Source organism: Anguilla rostrata, chromosome 14, assembly GCF_018555375.3.
Source record: "Anguilla rostrata isolate EN2019 chromosome 14, ASM1855537v3, whole genome shotgun sequence".
Classification (NCBI taxonomy): Eukaryota; Metazoa; Chordata; class Actinopteri; order Anguilliformes; family Anguillidae; genus Anguilla; species Anguilla rostrata.
In genome coordinates this window covers 1,771,337-1,788,150 of record NC_057946.1, presented here as the reverse complement: position 1 = coordinate 1,788,150, position 16,814 = coordinate 1,771,337, and the positions used below count along the sequence as shown (strand labels likewise).

The 16,814-nt window shown below is 50.1% G+C and overlaps 1 protein-coding gene across 1 annotated transcript; it reads right to left on the bottom strand.

Moving 5' to 3' along the window:
* Window positions 1–10,868: 10,868 nt before the first annotated feature.
* On the bottom strand, window positions 10,869–16,087 carry LOC135239615 (zinc finger protein 703-like). Its single transcript, XM_064308414.1, has 2 exons — window positions 15,013–16,087; window positions 10,869–13,179 (listed from the first exon to the last, which is right to left on the bottom strand). The coding sequence occupies exons 1-2, from the start codon at window positions 15,280–15,282 to the stop codon at window positions 11,722–11,724; spliced, it is 1,728 nt and encodes a 575-aa protein (XP_064164484.1). The 5' UTR covers window positions 15,283–16,087; the 3' UTR covers window positions 10,869–11,721.
* Between the last annotated feature and the right edge of the window lie 727 nt (window positions 16,088–16,814).

Below are 16,814 nucleotides of genomic sequence, written 5' to 3'. Positions count from 1 at the left end.
AATTTACCGACAGATGGGGACAAAGTCTGTAATGATTGCTATGGGCCAGTTCACTCTGTTGAGATTCAGAGTTCAGTCGCAGCTGCCTTTGACACAGCAGATTTGGGATGTTGTCCCTTTGCTGGTGTTATTTATTTCAGTTATAATGCTTAATCAGCCAGTTTGTACTACATTTAATTAATGAGGCAGCAGCAACCAGTTCAAGTGGCATGAGGTGAGTTATAATTAAAATGAATTAAAAAATAACACCGTGCACGTGTTTCCGTAATATACTCTATTATTATTTCATCATCCATCAGTGTCTCATTAGTAAAGTTTAAATTTAAAACTCAGTCAGTGGTCCTGTTTTGAAGCAAAAAACCCAAACTGACCTTTGACTTCAAAAATTCAAGAATGAAATTAATCTGCTACACCGTGAATGCTGATGTGTTTGTTCATATTTTTTATTTGGTCAGAATGTGATGATTCCAAGGACATTAAAAACAAACCATGAAATGCATAATCCATAACGAACACTGCAAATGAAATGCAGTACCAGTGCCTCTTTTAAATGTCACATGTCCAGTTGTAGAACTTCTTCTCCACCACAACGTGGTGCTGTTGCACGTCTTAGCAAGCACAATTACTCTTAAGACAAAGAAAAAAAAGTAAGACCGCGAAGAAGGGGAAAAGAAGTCTGTCAGTTCATTAAGTATCCAGGGAACAATGCTGAAACTGGCAACGCGAGCTGTGCTAGGCTGGACAGCCATTAATCATGGCTGACAAGAAACTAGGGTTGGGGGGGGTGTGGGGGGGGAGCCTGGCCACCACTCAGAGGTGTGGGCGGGTAACCCGCGGTCCGCTGCGGCTCAGTTGGAGCTGAAACACTCCGCACTGCACAGTCATAGTTGCTAACACTTAACCCGCAGAAATAATAACGGAGAAGGTGGAAAGACAGGGTTTATTTTTTAGTAACGTTTTTTTTTCTCTTGAGGAATGTGTACATGTGTACTTTTTTCGCGACCGATTCTTTTCTGGGCCACCCCTGCGCTGTGATGTTACGTGCGAAACCAGCTGCTCAGAAGCCGCTGGCATCTCCAGGCTGCCCTGCTGTTGCTCCGCGGTCGGTGTGAGACGCTCTGAAGCACGCGCCTCGGTTGCGTTTGTGCTCAAATCAGCGTCCTCGCGGTGATCGAACCGCTAGTGTGCCAGAACCGTTAGAGCAACACAAATATCCCGTTTAAACTCGTGAGACTGAAGTCCCAGAGTGAGAGCTCTAAAAAAATTTTAAATGGCTCCCTCATTTATACTTTGAGATCGGTTATTTAAAATTGAAGTTTAACAACGTGTATTAATACATGTGAGTCAATTACATTTACAAAAGAATAAAAAGAACACAAACAGTTAAGAAAACAAATTAAAAATGAGAATGGCCATCACACAGTAGCTACATAAGTGTCAAAACTATCACCTGAGCAAATTTCTTCATTTACACACTCAAAGGTCTGGAAAACATTTATGCTGTTCACCAGTGTATGAACTGACTTGCCAATATGCAATTTGAACATGCTCAGTCACTATATTCGTACAAACTGGATCTGTCACCAAATGGGGCAGAGAGAGTGGGGGGGGGGGAGAGAGAGATGAAGAGGGGTTCTCTGTCTCTCCACTCTCTCTCTCTCTCTCTCTCTCTATAGGAGCAGGTAGAGCTCATGGTAACGATGGTTCAGGCAGAGACACAGCAGGGCGGGTGAAAAGCGAAGGAGAGAGAGAAGGAGAGAGCGAGAGGGGGAGAGAGAGAGGGGTAAGAACGGGTCTGTGGCTGTGGGAGATTGAAGCCCTGTTAAGTGCTTTGCTTGAAAGCATGTCTGGCCTCATTAGCTGTCAGTTGTAACAATACTGAACTGGCAGCGAAGAGCACTTGGAGTCTCGCAGCCATAAATCACTGTGTGACAGGTCTGTGACGGGGCTGGGAACCAGTGCACTTGTGTGCGGTACTGCACTCAGTCTGTCACGCTTACACTGCACAGTCCTCGCACTGCTGGGAAACCACAGACACACACACACACACACGCACACGCATACACACACATGCATGCACACATAAATACACGTGCATGCACACGCATTCATACACATACACACTCACACACGCAGACACACGCACACACACATGCACGCACAAAAGCACCCCATACTAGCTCCCATCCCAGGCTCCTGATGGGCAGTTGTGTGGCTGACTCTCGCTGAGCTGAAGGAACAGGCCTCATTAATCACCTCCCCTGACAGTCAAACAAGGAGGCCATGACTGAGCACTCTAATTCTGCCCCTTCTACCCCTGCTCTCCCTTATCTGCCCCTTCTACCCCCGCTGTCCCTAATTCTGCCCCTTCTACCCCTGCTGTCCCTTGTCTGCCCCTTCTACCCCTGCTGTCCCTAATTCTGCCCCTTCTGCCCCTGCTCTCCATAATTTTGCCCCTTCTACTGCCTTTCCTACTCCATGCCATCCCTCTCCCTCTCTCTCTCTCTCCCTCCCCCCCTCTCTCTCTGACGCTCTCTCTCTCTCTCCCCCCCCTCTCTCTCTCTCTGACGCTCTCTCTCTCCTACTTCTCTCCTTTCTCTTTCCCCTGTGATTTATGAGTTGTGTCCTTGTATTTTCGTTTTGTCAGTAATCTGACCTTCCGGTCCGGTCTCCCTGTTCATCTCCTCCTTCGTCTTCCTCATTATCATCTGCTCTTAGTTTCGGCTTCTGAGCTCTTCCTCCTCCTCCTCCTCTCTCTGCTGATTAATTAAAAAACTGCAGACTGTCCTCTTTCAGCCAGACTGCGCAATCCTACGTCCCCAAACGCCGTCCACTCTTTTATTCTGTTCATCCATCTTCTTCCCACTGACTACTCTCTGCGTGAAATAAAAAAAATCTTCCTAACGCCTGTACGGAATTAACCTTTCGCTAATTTCCATTTACCCCCCCCCCCCCCCCCCCTTCGTTCTGATAACAGCCCCCCGACGCCGTCATGCAGGCGAGCGGCTTCCTGTTCCTCCTGCCCCAGGTGGGCTTTTGCTCTTCCGCTGCCGAAACCTGGCAGGTGCGCCCCGGATTCCGGACTGGAGTCTGCCCTAGCGGAACGGTCGGGCCGGGGGTCAGAGAGCCTTTCTCCTTCCCCCTCGCTCAGAGTCATCCATTTTGGGCTCGGGCGACGCCCTGTTGACTCCTGCAGTCCTGGCAGGTAATTACGCTGCTGCCAGGTCTCTGCCCCTGAAACTGAGGGATTGAGCTGTGAGGTATTGGATCCTTCCCTCGTCTCTCATCTTAACATCCCCCCCCCCCCTCCCCAGACCCTTCTATTATCACCTGTAGCCTGACCTCAGGGATGTGATGGGGATCCTAATGCAGAATCTTTCACAAAGGACTGTGTTATTCTTCTTTTTTTTTTCTTTTTTTTTTACCTGTGAGGCGAGATCAGTCTTCTGCAGTTACATCAAAGCACGGTGTTGACACTGTAGGCTTTGCTACCAATACTTGTAGAACTCTGTAATACCAAAAAAATAAATTAATGAATATACAAAAAGAAAAAAACCCTAACAACAAAAAATGACAGAAAACTGAAGCAATAAAAGGACATGCGCATATATAAATTAAATTTAAAAAAATCACCATCAGATCCATAGTTTCTGTTTGTAATTCACAGGCACTGAAGTGGACGGCTATGAGACGGAAGTAGGACCCATTCTGCAGAATTCATTGCTGTTCACTTGGGGTCCTAGTTCTCTCTGCAGGGCGGTAGTATCCAGGGCAGCGCCTGGAATTCAAACCCAAAGTTCCAAATCCAGTGTCTCATCCCATTTTTACCGTTATTCTCTCTTTGGTATATAAAGTAAAAAAGAATGTCACAGGTACTGTGTGATTATCTCAGCATTATCTTTTCAAAGCACCATTAAATGTCACATTTTGTAGATCCTTTCTGGTTTGTGAATTGTAAAATCTTTCTTACTTTTACTCACAGTATTATGGCTGGCATTATGTTGTGCCTTGATCAAATACTTTTAAATTCTTTAATATGTACTTGAGACAAATCAGTATTATCAATCCTGCCCCATAATTTGCTTTACTGTTTTAACTCAACACAAAAAACCAAGTTAGAACCACTCAACTCCCTTCCATCCTTCTCCCTCTCATTCTCTCTCCCTCTCTCACTAGGTTTCTACGAACTATGCTGTAATTTGCTTTTTACCGATACCACAACATTACACACAAAAGCACACACACACACACACACACCCACACACACACACATGTCCTGCCATAAATCACTGGACAGAATCGTGTCTGCCAGTTAGACTAAACAAGAGCGTTTGTGGGGATTTGTTCTCCACCATTAATCATCCTGACAGCTCGAAAAACACATTTCCCCTTTAATGAGTAGATTTGGATAATCCAGCCTGTTTCCTTTTCGGCTCCTTGCTCCCTCCCCCTCTCTTTTTTTTACCCAGTAAAACAGTCTAAAACAGAACTTGGAACAAGAAAAAGAGAAAGAGAGAGAGAGAGAGAGAGAGTGATCCACGTTATAAAGTGGAATTAAGAAAGTAGAAATGATCACAGCTTCTGAAGAATGTGACCACAAACACAAAACTTTCGTAAATAGATGTTTTTTTAAAACCACTGTTCCGCCTGCATCTTCCCCAGGACAACTGTATCTGAAGCTCACGCACCCATCTGGAACGTTCCACCACCAATGGATGCCTTCCATGCCACGGGCCACACAGAACTCAGGCACTGACATTACTCTTATGTCCATTATCCAGAGTGTGATTTTATTTTCACATATTTTTACATAGGGTCCATTTTACACAGCTGGATAATATTTACTGAAGCGATTCAGGTTGAGCAGCTCACTCAAGGGTACAATGGCCAGTGTCCGTCCTGGGAATCAAACCTGCAACCTTTCAGGTTACACAGCCAGTTCCCTACCCATAATGCTACACCGCTGCTTACATCACAGGGAGGAGAAGCATCGCTCTCCCCGAGGGCTGCCTGTGGCCTGTGTGGACCGAGGCTGTAGCAGTAATCCACCCCACCTCTAGAGGGAGCAAACCCGCTGCCGGTGGGATGCAGAGTACGCTCGAACCCGCCATGCCTCAGCCCGCCAGGCCCGGCCAGTGCTGTATCGCTTAGCGCGAGCGAGCGGCGCATTTGGGGTTTGGAAAGCAGAACCCCGCTCGATATCGGCTGCTGGCGCCATGGCGACCCCACTCTGCCGAGCGCTAATGGTAGCAAAGAGGATCAGGGGGTCAGATGCTGTACGGGAGCTGGCACAGGTGGGCACAGGCCGTTATGCTGACTCCAGAGAAAAGCTGTTAGAAATGCATGCAGGGAAAAACGGGCTCAGCAGTCCTGTCCAGGCTATTAAGGAAGTGGAGTCTAAGATGGAGTCCGTAGTGCTGACAGAATGAGTGTGCTTTTGGGTTCAGATCAACACTGTGCCGACAGGCTCTGAGTCCAGCGTGTTTTCGGGTTCAGATCAAGCCGCACTGACTGACAGACTCTGGAATGTGTCTATTTCTGGGCTGAGATTAATGCTGTGCGGACAGACGGACTCCGAAATGAGTGTGTTTGGGTTCAGATTAACACCTCACCGATTCGTGAACTTGCGTGTTTTCGGGGGTACAGACTTACGCCACCCTGACCGATGATATCTCTGGAATTAATGTGTTTTGCAAGCTTTTAAATGTCTATTTTTAGAAAAAGTGACGGAAACGAAGAAAGCAGAAATGCTCGGACGTTGCAGTGCTGTGCGAGCGTGCCAGCGTGGGGTTGCAGTGCTGTGCGAGCGTGGGGTTGCAGTGTTGTGCGAGCGGGCCGGCGTGGGGTTGCAGTGTTGTGCGTGGGGTTGCAGTGTTGTGTGAGCGTGCCGGCGTGGGGTTGCAGTGCTGTGCGTGGGGTTGCAGTGTTGTGCGAGCGTGCCGGCGTGGGGCTGCAGTGCTGTACGAGCGTGCCGGCGTGGGGCTGCAGTGCTGTACGAGCGTGCCGTCGTGGGGTTGCAGTGTTGTGCGAGCGGGCCGGCGTGGGGTTGCAGTGTTGTGCGAGCGTGCCAGCGTGGGGCTGCAGTATTGTGCGAGCGTGCCAGCGTGGGGTTGCAGTGTTGTGCGAGCGGGCCAGCGCGGGTCAGACAGTGTAATTGTGTTCGGCTGACACACAGGCTATTGTGAGAGCAGAAACGCTAACGGAGAGAGCGACAGAAGGAGCGTGTTCAGGAACGCGGAGGGCTGCCATTTCCTCGCCAAGGCACGCTTCTCCGCGAGCGGCGCGGCGCGGCGATGTGCGAGAGCTGACAGGCTCAGCGGCTCCTCCCCCAGAGCGCCAGAAAATCGCTCCCAGCTGGGCTCCTGTGCGTCAGCGTTAGCGTTAGCGTCAGCCCCGCATTGGGCAGACCGCGGCCGGTGCATTAGTGTGCATTAGTGTTAGCGTTAGCATTGGGCAGACCGTGCCCAGCCAAGCGGCCTGTGCATTAGGGTTAGCATTAGTGTTAGCTTTAGTATTAGCGATAGCCCCAGATTTGGCAGACCGTGCCCAGCCAAGCAGCCCGTTCATTAGCGTTAGCATTAGCGACACGCCATAATTGCGTAGGCCCTTGTGTGCACCATTAGCTGGTGCAATGGCATGTCGCGGGGGTGGGAGGATGGGCGGGGGGGTCAGGGCTGGAGATTTGGATGGTAGACAAAGGAAAGAGGGAAGGAAGGAGGGAGTGGTGGGGGCAGTATAATTTACTGAGTTTAGTCAATTTACTATGGATTCCAAAGTGATTCAGCCTGTCCTGCAGAGCCTTTTTTTGGGAGGTGGGGGTGATTGTTTCAGAGGCATGTGCTGTGTTTGGTGGGATGGGGAAGCAGGGGCGGAAAACCCGAAATGTTCCAGTTTGTGTGAATTTAAAAAAATTATGTGAGATGGTAGATTTATCTCTTGCATTACTTTACCATGTGGTCACTGGCAGGAAAGAGAGAAGAAGAAAGAGAGAGAAAGGGGGAGCGGGGAGGGAGGAGGGGAGTCAGTGCCAGGCTTATCACTCATAAACGTTAAAAAAAATCACCTTGCGAAATTGTGGAATTACTCGGTATTGGTTGCTATGGCGGCTTCCATGAACAGACAGGCAAACTCTTCCATCTGTCTCTGATTTGGGTAGAATTTTAGCGGTTGATGGTACCACAGACAATCAAGCAGAAGTCTACTTGTTGCTAGCTTCATGGAGCCCTCGTTCAGGGGTTCAGAAGAGTTCCGCTGCTAGCAGATTCTCTTTCTCCAAGCCAATCCGGTCACTCGGTTTTTGGAGGGTAACAGACAGGAGGTAACAAGCCTCTTCCTCTTAACAAGAGGACATTAACCCTTTAAGGTGCGGATGAAAATGACCATCATTAAGAACACACCGAAGTTACAGGGTGGGACAATTTATCACTCCGTTAACATGCAAGATCACAAATATGTAGTTAGAACGTTCTTAACTGAAAATTCTAATGCTGATGTAACAATCACTGCTGGTGACAGAAAGCTGTGGAGTTCTAGAACACTGACACTCTTCTAAGGGTTAATGACCCAGAATGCAGCAGTTTTACAGTCAGCGGCTACTTGAACAGTGAGCTGCTGTGCACCTCCAACAATCTCCACCAACCAGGTTCCTTCGGACAGCCTGTTCCCTCAAATTCTTTCTGGCCTTTCTGGGACAGCAGGAGTGGAGTGGAGTGGAGTGTTGGTTTGTGTGTCCCGGATCACGCCACATAGAGTTTCTCAGCGCTTGTACTTCCACTACGGACCTATAGGTGGCGACAGCAGCCATGACATTTTATCCCTCTTCACTGAAAGTTTTTATGGAAATCTGGAATTCTCTTGCGCCATACAGTAGCAGAAGTTTGTTTTGGTCGACCACATAAAGCTGCCATCAGTTGCATGCAGTTCTTACAAAGTGAATGATTAAACAAAATAAAATCAAATGAGCAACATCAGCTAGGCAGAGAAAGCATGTTCTAATGTACTGCACACACTGAACAGGCTCTCTCAAGATTTAGGCCTAAATCTGTCACATTCACTATTATAGCCTTAGTGAAAATATTATCTCTCTTTCTTTCATACACACACGCACGCACACATGCACAAACAAGCACACACCCACACACACACACATATGCCCACACATGCATACACACATGTGCATTTGTGGGTCTGCGTCACAGTCTGTTAGCCTGTTTGTCAGTCGGTCGGTCGTTCGGTCGGTCGGTCGGTCGGTCGGTCGGTCGGTCGGTCGGTCAGTCAGTCAGTCTGTCTGTCTGTGTCGGAGTGCCCCCCAGTAGACATGGCACTCATCCTGTACGACAGTGATAAATCCCCACACTCTGACCCAAAGCCACCCAACACCCCGGCAACATGATGCAGTCGCCATGGCGCAGAGAAGATGTCACTGCCTCGGCCAGGAAGCCTCACCACGTTGCCGTGAGAACGTCCTGGGAAGCAGACACATCTCCCGTTACAGGCTGTAACCCAGCAGAGCTGCCAGAGGGCCTAGCAAGGGCCTGAGAAGGCCCGACGCTGAGCTAGCGCCCCCTGCAGGTCCGCGCCTGCACTGAGCCGCTAATTATCCATCGGTCCCCATTAGTCGACACGGGTCAGTCTTGCTCAGAGACTCTGAGGTTTGTCACCCTGACAGCAACAAGGCAGTCCGGAGCAACACGGGCCGCGCCGCGAAGCCAATCGCAGAGCGAGGAGCATCCGTACGCGGACGCGGCGAGTATAAATAGCGCCACCGATCCGGCAGTTACGAGGCCAGCTTTCCGCTCCTGCGATAGAAATATGACTCAGCGCGATTAAAGTAATTAAATCCTGCTATGACACGCCCCAACGGGTCACTGCTCAAGAGCACAGCACTCAGCTAAACGCATCCTCAAGGGCTCGGGGAGTAGATGTGAAAGGGAACTGAGCATTAGACAGAAGACTCTGCAGGAAACCTGCTTGCTATTTTATTATAACTACACCTTTTACTTATCAGACATCTTTTTTAATTCCCATGGAGGCTTAACCTGGTTTATCTTATTTTGGACACACCATCCACTCATACAGCTAGATATTTGCTGAAGAAATTTGGGTTGAGTACTTGGTTAACCTTTTTAATCACAAGCAGGTGATTAGACTGTTAACAGAACGTTCTGATGCTGATGTCACAATCACCACCGGCAATGAAATGCAACAGAGTTCTAGAACACTGACATCTCAGAATTTTGGGGGGGAAAAAAACATTTCATGGAAAGGAAAAAAAAGGGCCTTGCATTGGCAAAGATTCGAACCTGCAACATTCTGACTGGAAGCCCGGTTCCCCTAATCACAGCTGCTTTGCTGATGGGGCTTCTCCACAAGCCCTGTGCCCCAGCACTGTCAGTTGTGCCCCTTGGGGCGGGGTCAGAGGTGAGAGGCGCTCTCCTGAGCGGTCATTAAAGGCACAATGCACTGAGCCTGTGTGGCCACGCCCCCATATGAATGAGGACAAACAGGATTGGGGGGGGGGGGGTGAGGCGGCGTCTCCTGTTCCTGACGGAGAGAAAGGGGTAAAGATGAGAGGAGCTGGCAGGTGTCCCTTGCGCTCCGGCAGACAGGGACACGCTCGGACGAAACCACAGACGCACAAATGACACCCACGAGCATCAATCACCCTGCGACAAAAGAGTCTGCCACACTCACACACACACACGCACACACACGCATACACACACACACACACACATACGCACAAACACGCACACTCACACACGCACAAACCCTCACACTCACACACACACGCACACTCACACACACACATACACAGGCACAAATATACACACACGCACATACACACTCACACTCACACACACATACGCACAAACACGCACACTCACACACGCACAAACACTCACACACACACGCACACTCACACATACACACACACACACACATACACACTCACACACACATACGCACAAACACGCACACTCACACACGCACAAACACTCACACACACACACACACGCACACACACACACACACACACACACACACATACGCACAAACACGCACACTCACACACACACACATGCACAAACACTCACACACACACACTCACACACACACACACAAACACTCACACTCACACTCACACACATGCATACACACACATACACTTATCTTTAAAAATAACCCCAATCATTATTTCACAATGATGTTTAAAACTTTCTATGTTAGAGTGCAGAAGAAACAGGACACCGTTAGCTCAGACGGCTTGCGGTTACAAAATGTAAACGTCCGTCTTTACCCAACTCCAACTCTCCCGGCACTGCTGACTGCCCCGTTTGTACCAACGACCTGTCAGCTCGTTATCTTAAAAGCCGGATCTTGCGGCTGCTGTCAACTTGAGTTCACCTTGAATTACCGTCAAGTGTCGAGTGCGAAAGAACACTGTTGCCACGACGACAGAAAACAAGCATCCAGCAGCGGCACGGAGGACAGGTGACGGACGCGCAGATCGATAACGTCCGTCCCCGGAGAAGCGCGCGGTGCAACGCAGCACTCCGCTGTCTGAGCGCGAGACGGAAAGCCACAACATCCGCACTAAATAACGGCCATCGACATTAATGCGCAAGGTTATTGTTTACGATCTCACGTCATTAAATCTTTAAATGGGAAAGTTCCGTTTAGGATAATCCGTAACCGGGACCTCACCAGCTTTTGCACGAAGATACTACTAATCTATTTTCGATGGCGACTCATTCCAAAACCTTTAAAGATGTAAAAAAACAGCTTGTAAATATAATTATCATCATTTATTAAGTAAAATACGACACCCCGCCCTCACCTTTTTTCAAAAGGACACCACTGCCATCTGGGTTTTTAAACTTTAATTACTTTAATCACCATCTCCTGACCAAATGCCTGTTCACTCAAATACATTACAAAAAATATTACATCTCATTTTTTGCTTTTTGCTCTTCATTAGCTTTACACTTAAAAAATAAGAGAGTTAAAGACCTCCCACCCCATGGAAAAGGCTGAACTGCAAGAAAACAAGCAGAAGAAAAGGGGCAGAGAAGAGTGTGGGGGGGGGGGACATTAAAAATCTGACTTTTTTGCAAAAAGAAAGAAAATGTATTCCTCGGTATACAAAGCTTGTAAGGTCTGCAATGTCTGCATACCACAAAACCTTTATTTTGAAAAACAAAAAGAGTATAATCAGCAATATAATATTTATAATAGTAAGAATAATAATAATAATAATTAAGAACAATGCATTTGGATAATAAACTTTCTCCTCAGCTTGAAAGCCAAGCGCTCAGTAAAAAATAAATACAATGTTTTCAAGTCCGGGAGAAAAATGTGGAAGGACTACGAACTCCAGTCCCGCGTTCTCCGAACCCAGCCTGCATGCATCCAGGACTATCTGCCCCCATCCCCCACCCCCCCACGAAAAGTGAGAGTCACCGCAATCCCTTTGGAGGTCGCTAGCTACACCCAGCTACAATCGCCCCGCTGTCCTCGATCCAATCACTGGGGCCCCTCGAGTGCAGAAAGGGGGGGGGCTTTAATGGACTCCCCGCGCGAGCAATCCATGGCGCAGCGTGCGTGTGATATCCCAGAGCCGCCCTCCGCTGTTCCCCCGGCAACACCACGGTATCCAAACGCAGCTCTCTGGCGTGCCCCCCCCCTCTGGCGTGTCCCTCCCTCGCCCCTCCCGATTCATCAGGGGTACCCCAGCGCGGAGGCGGAGCCTAGCCTCTGGCCGTAGAGGGCGTACGGGGAGTAGAAGTGGCTGGAGGTGGGGAGGGAGGGGATGGGCAGGGAGGGGGCGGCGGGGAGGTGCATCTTGCCGTAGGGGTGGTAGCGGGCCAGGCTGAGGCTGGGCGGAGCCCGCAGGGAGAAGGAGGAGGCCAGGGGGGCGGGGCTCCCCTGGGAGGGGAGGTGCAGGTGGCAGGAGGTGGCGGGGGAGGGGTAGGCGGAGAGGAGCTTGCCCCCGTCCGAGCCGGGGAGCGCGGTGTGCGTGCGGAGGTGAGCCAGCAGCTCCTCGGAGGAGCCAAAGCGCTTGTCGCACGGCCCCCCAGCGGAGACCCAGTTGCAGGCGTGGGGGAGGGGCTCGTTGGGCAGCATGAAGCCGTAAAGGGGGTGGGAGAGCTGGGGGGCCACCCCGGACGACAGGGAGCCCGGGTGGAGCGAGTGCAGAGGGTGGGCGGGGTACATCAGGGGGAACCCCGATTTGAGGGGGGAGGAGGGGTCGTGGACGCAGGAGGAGCAGCCGCTGCCCCCCAGGTGGGGGGCGCTGGGGTAGGCGAGGCAGTAGGGGTCCCGGCACAGTCCCTGCATGAAGGAGGGGGGGGACGCCCCCGTCAGCGGGCTGGAGCTGGGGTGCTTCCCGGGGACCCCCACGCCCCCCCCGAGCAGGCTGGCCTTGGCGTGGTCCAGGCCCGAGACGAATGGGGAGGGGTAGCCGGCGTACGCCCCCACGATGGAGCCGTGGTACCCCATGCCCGAGGGGGGCAAGGGGAAGAGGGCGTGGCTCTGTTTGAAGGGGGACACGGGGGCCACGTGGCCGGGCTGGGGGGGCAGGGCGTCGGCCTTGCCCTCGGGGCGGGGGCTGGCGGCCGAGCTGCCGCTGCTGGCGTTGGCGCTGGCGCGGGCGTGGGCAGAGTTAGCGGCCTGGGCGCCGTCGGGGCTCGGCTTGCAGGACTCCGCCTCTTTTTTCGAACCGCCGCCGCAGCTGTCCGAGCCGGCGGGGTCGGGGGCGCCGGGTTTGGGGTCCGTGTGAAGGGGCGGGGCCAGCGGGTGCTGGGTGTGGGGGGGGGACTGGGGGTGCAGGGGCGGCGACCCCGCTTTGGAGTTCGGAGAGACGGCGTGCGGGGGGAAGGACTGACACGGGGCCCCGCCCCCGGCCAACCGGAAACCGGGTTTGTCCGTGCCGCCGCTGGCCCCGCCCCCTTCCTTCCGACAGTCCCCGCCCACTTTGGAATAAGGCTTGAAGCTGGACTTGTCCTCCAGGGATGGGCGGGGCTCCCCGAGTTTGAGGGCGGGTCCGGAGGGGCGCGTCGACGCCTCCTTGTCCGCCAGGCCGCCCGGCCCCAGCTTGGCGGTGGGAGGGGGGTCTGGCTTGCCGATCTGGGAACAGGTCTGAGCCAGTAAGGCCAGGGGGCTCTTTTTGGCATCCAGCTGCGGACATAACAGAAACAAAACAGGTGACCAAACTTTCACTGGTAACACACACTGACCACACCAATAACACACAGTTAGTGTTGATTCAACTCTAACAGAGTGCAAATGAGTCCAGTAGGGACTGTATGAGCTCTTGCAAGAGTTGATTTAACACCGAACATTTCACTGCACACTTGCAAATGGGGTCTTCTTTCAAGGTGAGGATGCTCCCTGCATGTACTTGGAACATTACTGGAGGGGGGAGGCCTTATCACGTTCGTTGTTTCACTCTTTAAAGTGTTTGTTTTCTTCAAAAGTTTTCCTTTGTTACAACTCAAACGCAAGAACACAAAGCATGGGAACAGCTTGTCCGTATCACTGCGGGGAAACTGAGCCTGTTTCCAACTGGCTTTTCAACGGCCCTGGATGGGCGAGTCTTGTGCTGCGAGTCTGTCCTTAGCCCATCCAGACACATAGGATCAGAGGACCCGAGCTTTGTCTTCAGGTGTCACGAGCACAAATACGTGCTTAAATCTTGTGTTACTCAGGCTTCATTATGAACCAGGAAAAAAGTCTACAATTGGAGCAGTAAAAAACAACAACAACGTCGCATTACGAATTTCAGCAGCTACAAAAACAAGCATTGTAATTCCTAAAAAAGAAAAAAGTTTAGATTGAAATGAGACCATCACGTCCATTTTAACTTTCAAACGGTTTATTCCTAAAGCTGTTGTTTCTCGTAACCTGCGAATCGAGCGAACTTTGGTTACCATGGTGCCTGTATTGGTTAGCATTAGTCTTCTGATGTCTTCCAGCCCACTGGGGAGGAGGGAGAGGGAAGGGGGGTAATTGATGAATGTGCTCCGCGGCGTATAAATCCTCGTCTCTACTCTGGGGAGCGCCCGAAGGCCATAATTCATAATGATTCATACAATTTACTCGATAAAATATGCGCTGTGTAAAAATAGCTGAAATGGGAATTAACAGACAAAGCGAAGAACTACAAAACAAAGAAAAATAAGAAAGAAAAGTTATACCGATATAAGAAAGAAAGAAATAGAAAACTTATCTGATTTCCCTTTTTTTAGCACATGAACTTTTTACGGGCCATTCAGCAACCTGACGAAATACAGACTAACATTGGCCCCGTGAGCCAAGGCAAATATAAAAGATAGGCCATTTAAACCAATGCTTTAAAATTTTAACTGTAGCCTACAGAAAGACTGTAACGGAAAGACTGCAGTGACTAATGGGTTGCTAATGCATAGACGATCAAACGTTCCGAAAGAAAATACAAATTGTTAAAAATTTATTAAAACACAAACCACCATTTTACCACGGCTTCCTCGATGTCATAACGAGTCTAAAAACTAACATCAGCAATAATTACGACAATCGTAAACGTTTGCTTCGTGCATTGTGGAAAACAGACGCGGTGGAGCTATAGTCGATTTAAACGAGTTGTCACCGCACTGAAAGCAGCGAGACTAGCCTATAGAAAAATAATCCTTAGTCACCACTTTATCTGATTCATAGTAAAAACATTTCTAGACCAAAACTATACCGCAAAAAAAGCGAAGTGTACGTGCCTTCACCCCTTTTAACTTGATGACACAGTATCACCCCTTTTACTTGATAACACTGATTAACATTATGGCACGGAATAACAATGGCGAGGAGCGCGACCTGCCCAGGCAGCCAACTGAGAGGGATAACTTGTGGAGATAACAGAAGGGAGTGGGACAGCGCAGAAAAGCAAAGAGAGTTCAGTTTGACGCACACGGGCGCGTTGGGCTACGCTATGTCCAGCGAGCAGCTACGCGCTGCCGCGAGGGAGAGGCGGTAATTTACCTCGATGCTGACTGGCGCTGAGGTCAGCGGCTGTAGATACTCCGGGTGAAGCATGTGGCTGGAATGGGCGGTCAACATTCTGAGAATCCGGAGGGGCAGCCGCTTCGCCTGGCGTACAGGATCCGAGGGTGACAGCACAAAAACCGGAGAGTTTTTAATCCCGAAATGCCTGAGATCACAAGAGTTGTCGCCGCAGTAGTCGTCGGTGCGCTCTGGTGTCTGACGGTCGCGGTTTCGGTGCGCTTTAGATCCACCGGGAGGATCGTTCATTTGGAGGAAGGCTACGTGGGGTTCGTGCTGGGGCACCGGCTGGTGGTAATTCGGAAAGCATTTATGCCATTGCAAACATCAACCAACAGATACTTACGTTCCCCTTTTAAAGTCTCTTTTTTTAAAAAAATTAAATAATCCAAGCAAAAGTCCCTCTTAATAATCCTCTTGGGCAGCCCCAAAACAGAAAAGCATACAGCCGCCTTGTCGCTTCGCCCGGCTAAAGAAAAAAATGAATTCTCCGTAGTTCACTCATCGCTCCAAGTCCCGTTCCGCCCTCAGTCTGAGAGGACACCCGTCACCACCGCCGCGGCTACCCGATAGGAGAGTCGACAGTAAAATCCCCGAACAGACTGCGCTCGGAGGGGCGGGAGGGGCGACGAGGGAACGAGTGATGTAAAAGGAGAATAATAATAAGATATCCCAGCGCGCGGCCGCTCGTGGCAGATACAAACAGACAGCGCCTTCAGCCCCGTCGATCTTCCTCTTAACGCACATTCCTTTCGACCATCAACACTTCAAATATCCGAGATCAGGGGGAAGATCTTCAAAGCGAATGAGCCCCTGTCCAATAGAACAAGGCTCGCATTGCTAATGAGAGGGGTCGGCGCTGTCTTTCTAAAGGCGGGGCAATTATTTCCACACGCTTTTTTTCTCTGTCCTCTCCAGACCTGATTCATTACATGAGAGCAACATCGCGAACCTTGATTTCTCGTTCATTTTTCCCTTGAACTGCTCTCAGCGGGGTTTTCTTTTTTATTTTTGTTTAACTCTGCTACCTGATGTGAATAAAGCCTGCGCTCATTGCCAGAACTACCGGTTCAGTGCGCGTCTGCGCTCGGTCAGCACAATGCGAGCCCCCGCGCGCGACGTTATCTGCTTGGCAGGAAGGGGGCGCTTGACCCAATGAATTGGAAGTGAAAGAAACCCCCTCTGATCCGATCCTGTCCCCAAACCCCCCCAGCTTCACTGGTGCACGCGGGCCATCAAAATGAGTGTCAAGTTTTGCACTTCGTTTAGCGATTACGCACGAATTAATAACGTTTGACATATTTATGTCAAATGTCAGTTGCACGAATTTGTCTTCAGAACAACACGTGCGTTATTATACTGGACTTTACGCACAGTACCACACAGAGCACGAGGAAACGTAAAACAACATAACAGAAGCTCACTTTGTCTCTCCCTTTTTAATAAATTAAATCACGTAGGCTACAAGATCCACGCTCCTCGTTTGTACAAATGCCAACCGGGCCTGCCGAAATCTCATTAATTTCGCCTGATCATAGCTACGGGACATTTTAGGACATCATTCGAACTCTAAAAGACCAGTTTACAGCGATTAATTAGGATTCCGACTTAAAAAATTTTAAAGAGCAAAGAAGCTTTGTATTTTTAGAAAATGAGGCGTGTAAAGTTTGCAATTCATGTCATTGGGGCCAGTTTTTCTCTGCCCTTTTAACGTCCAGTGAAGAATAAATCTAATAAAACATGTCTGCCCATACATTTGGAATGTTAATAACTTTATTGCA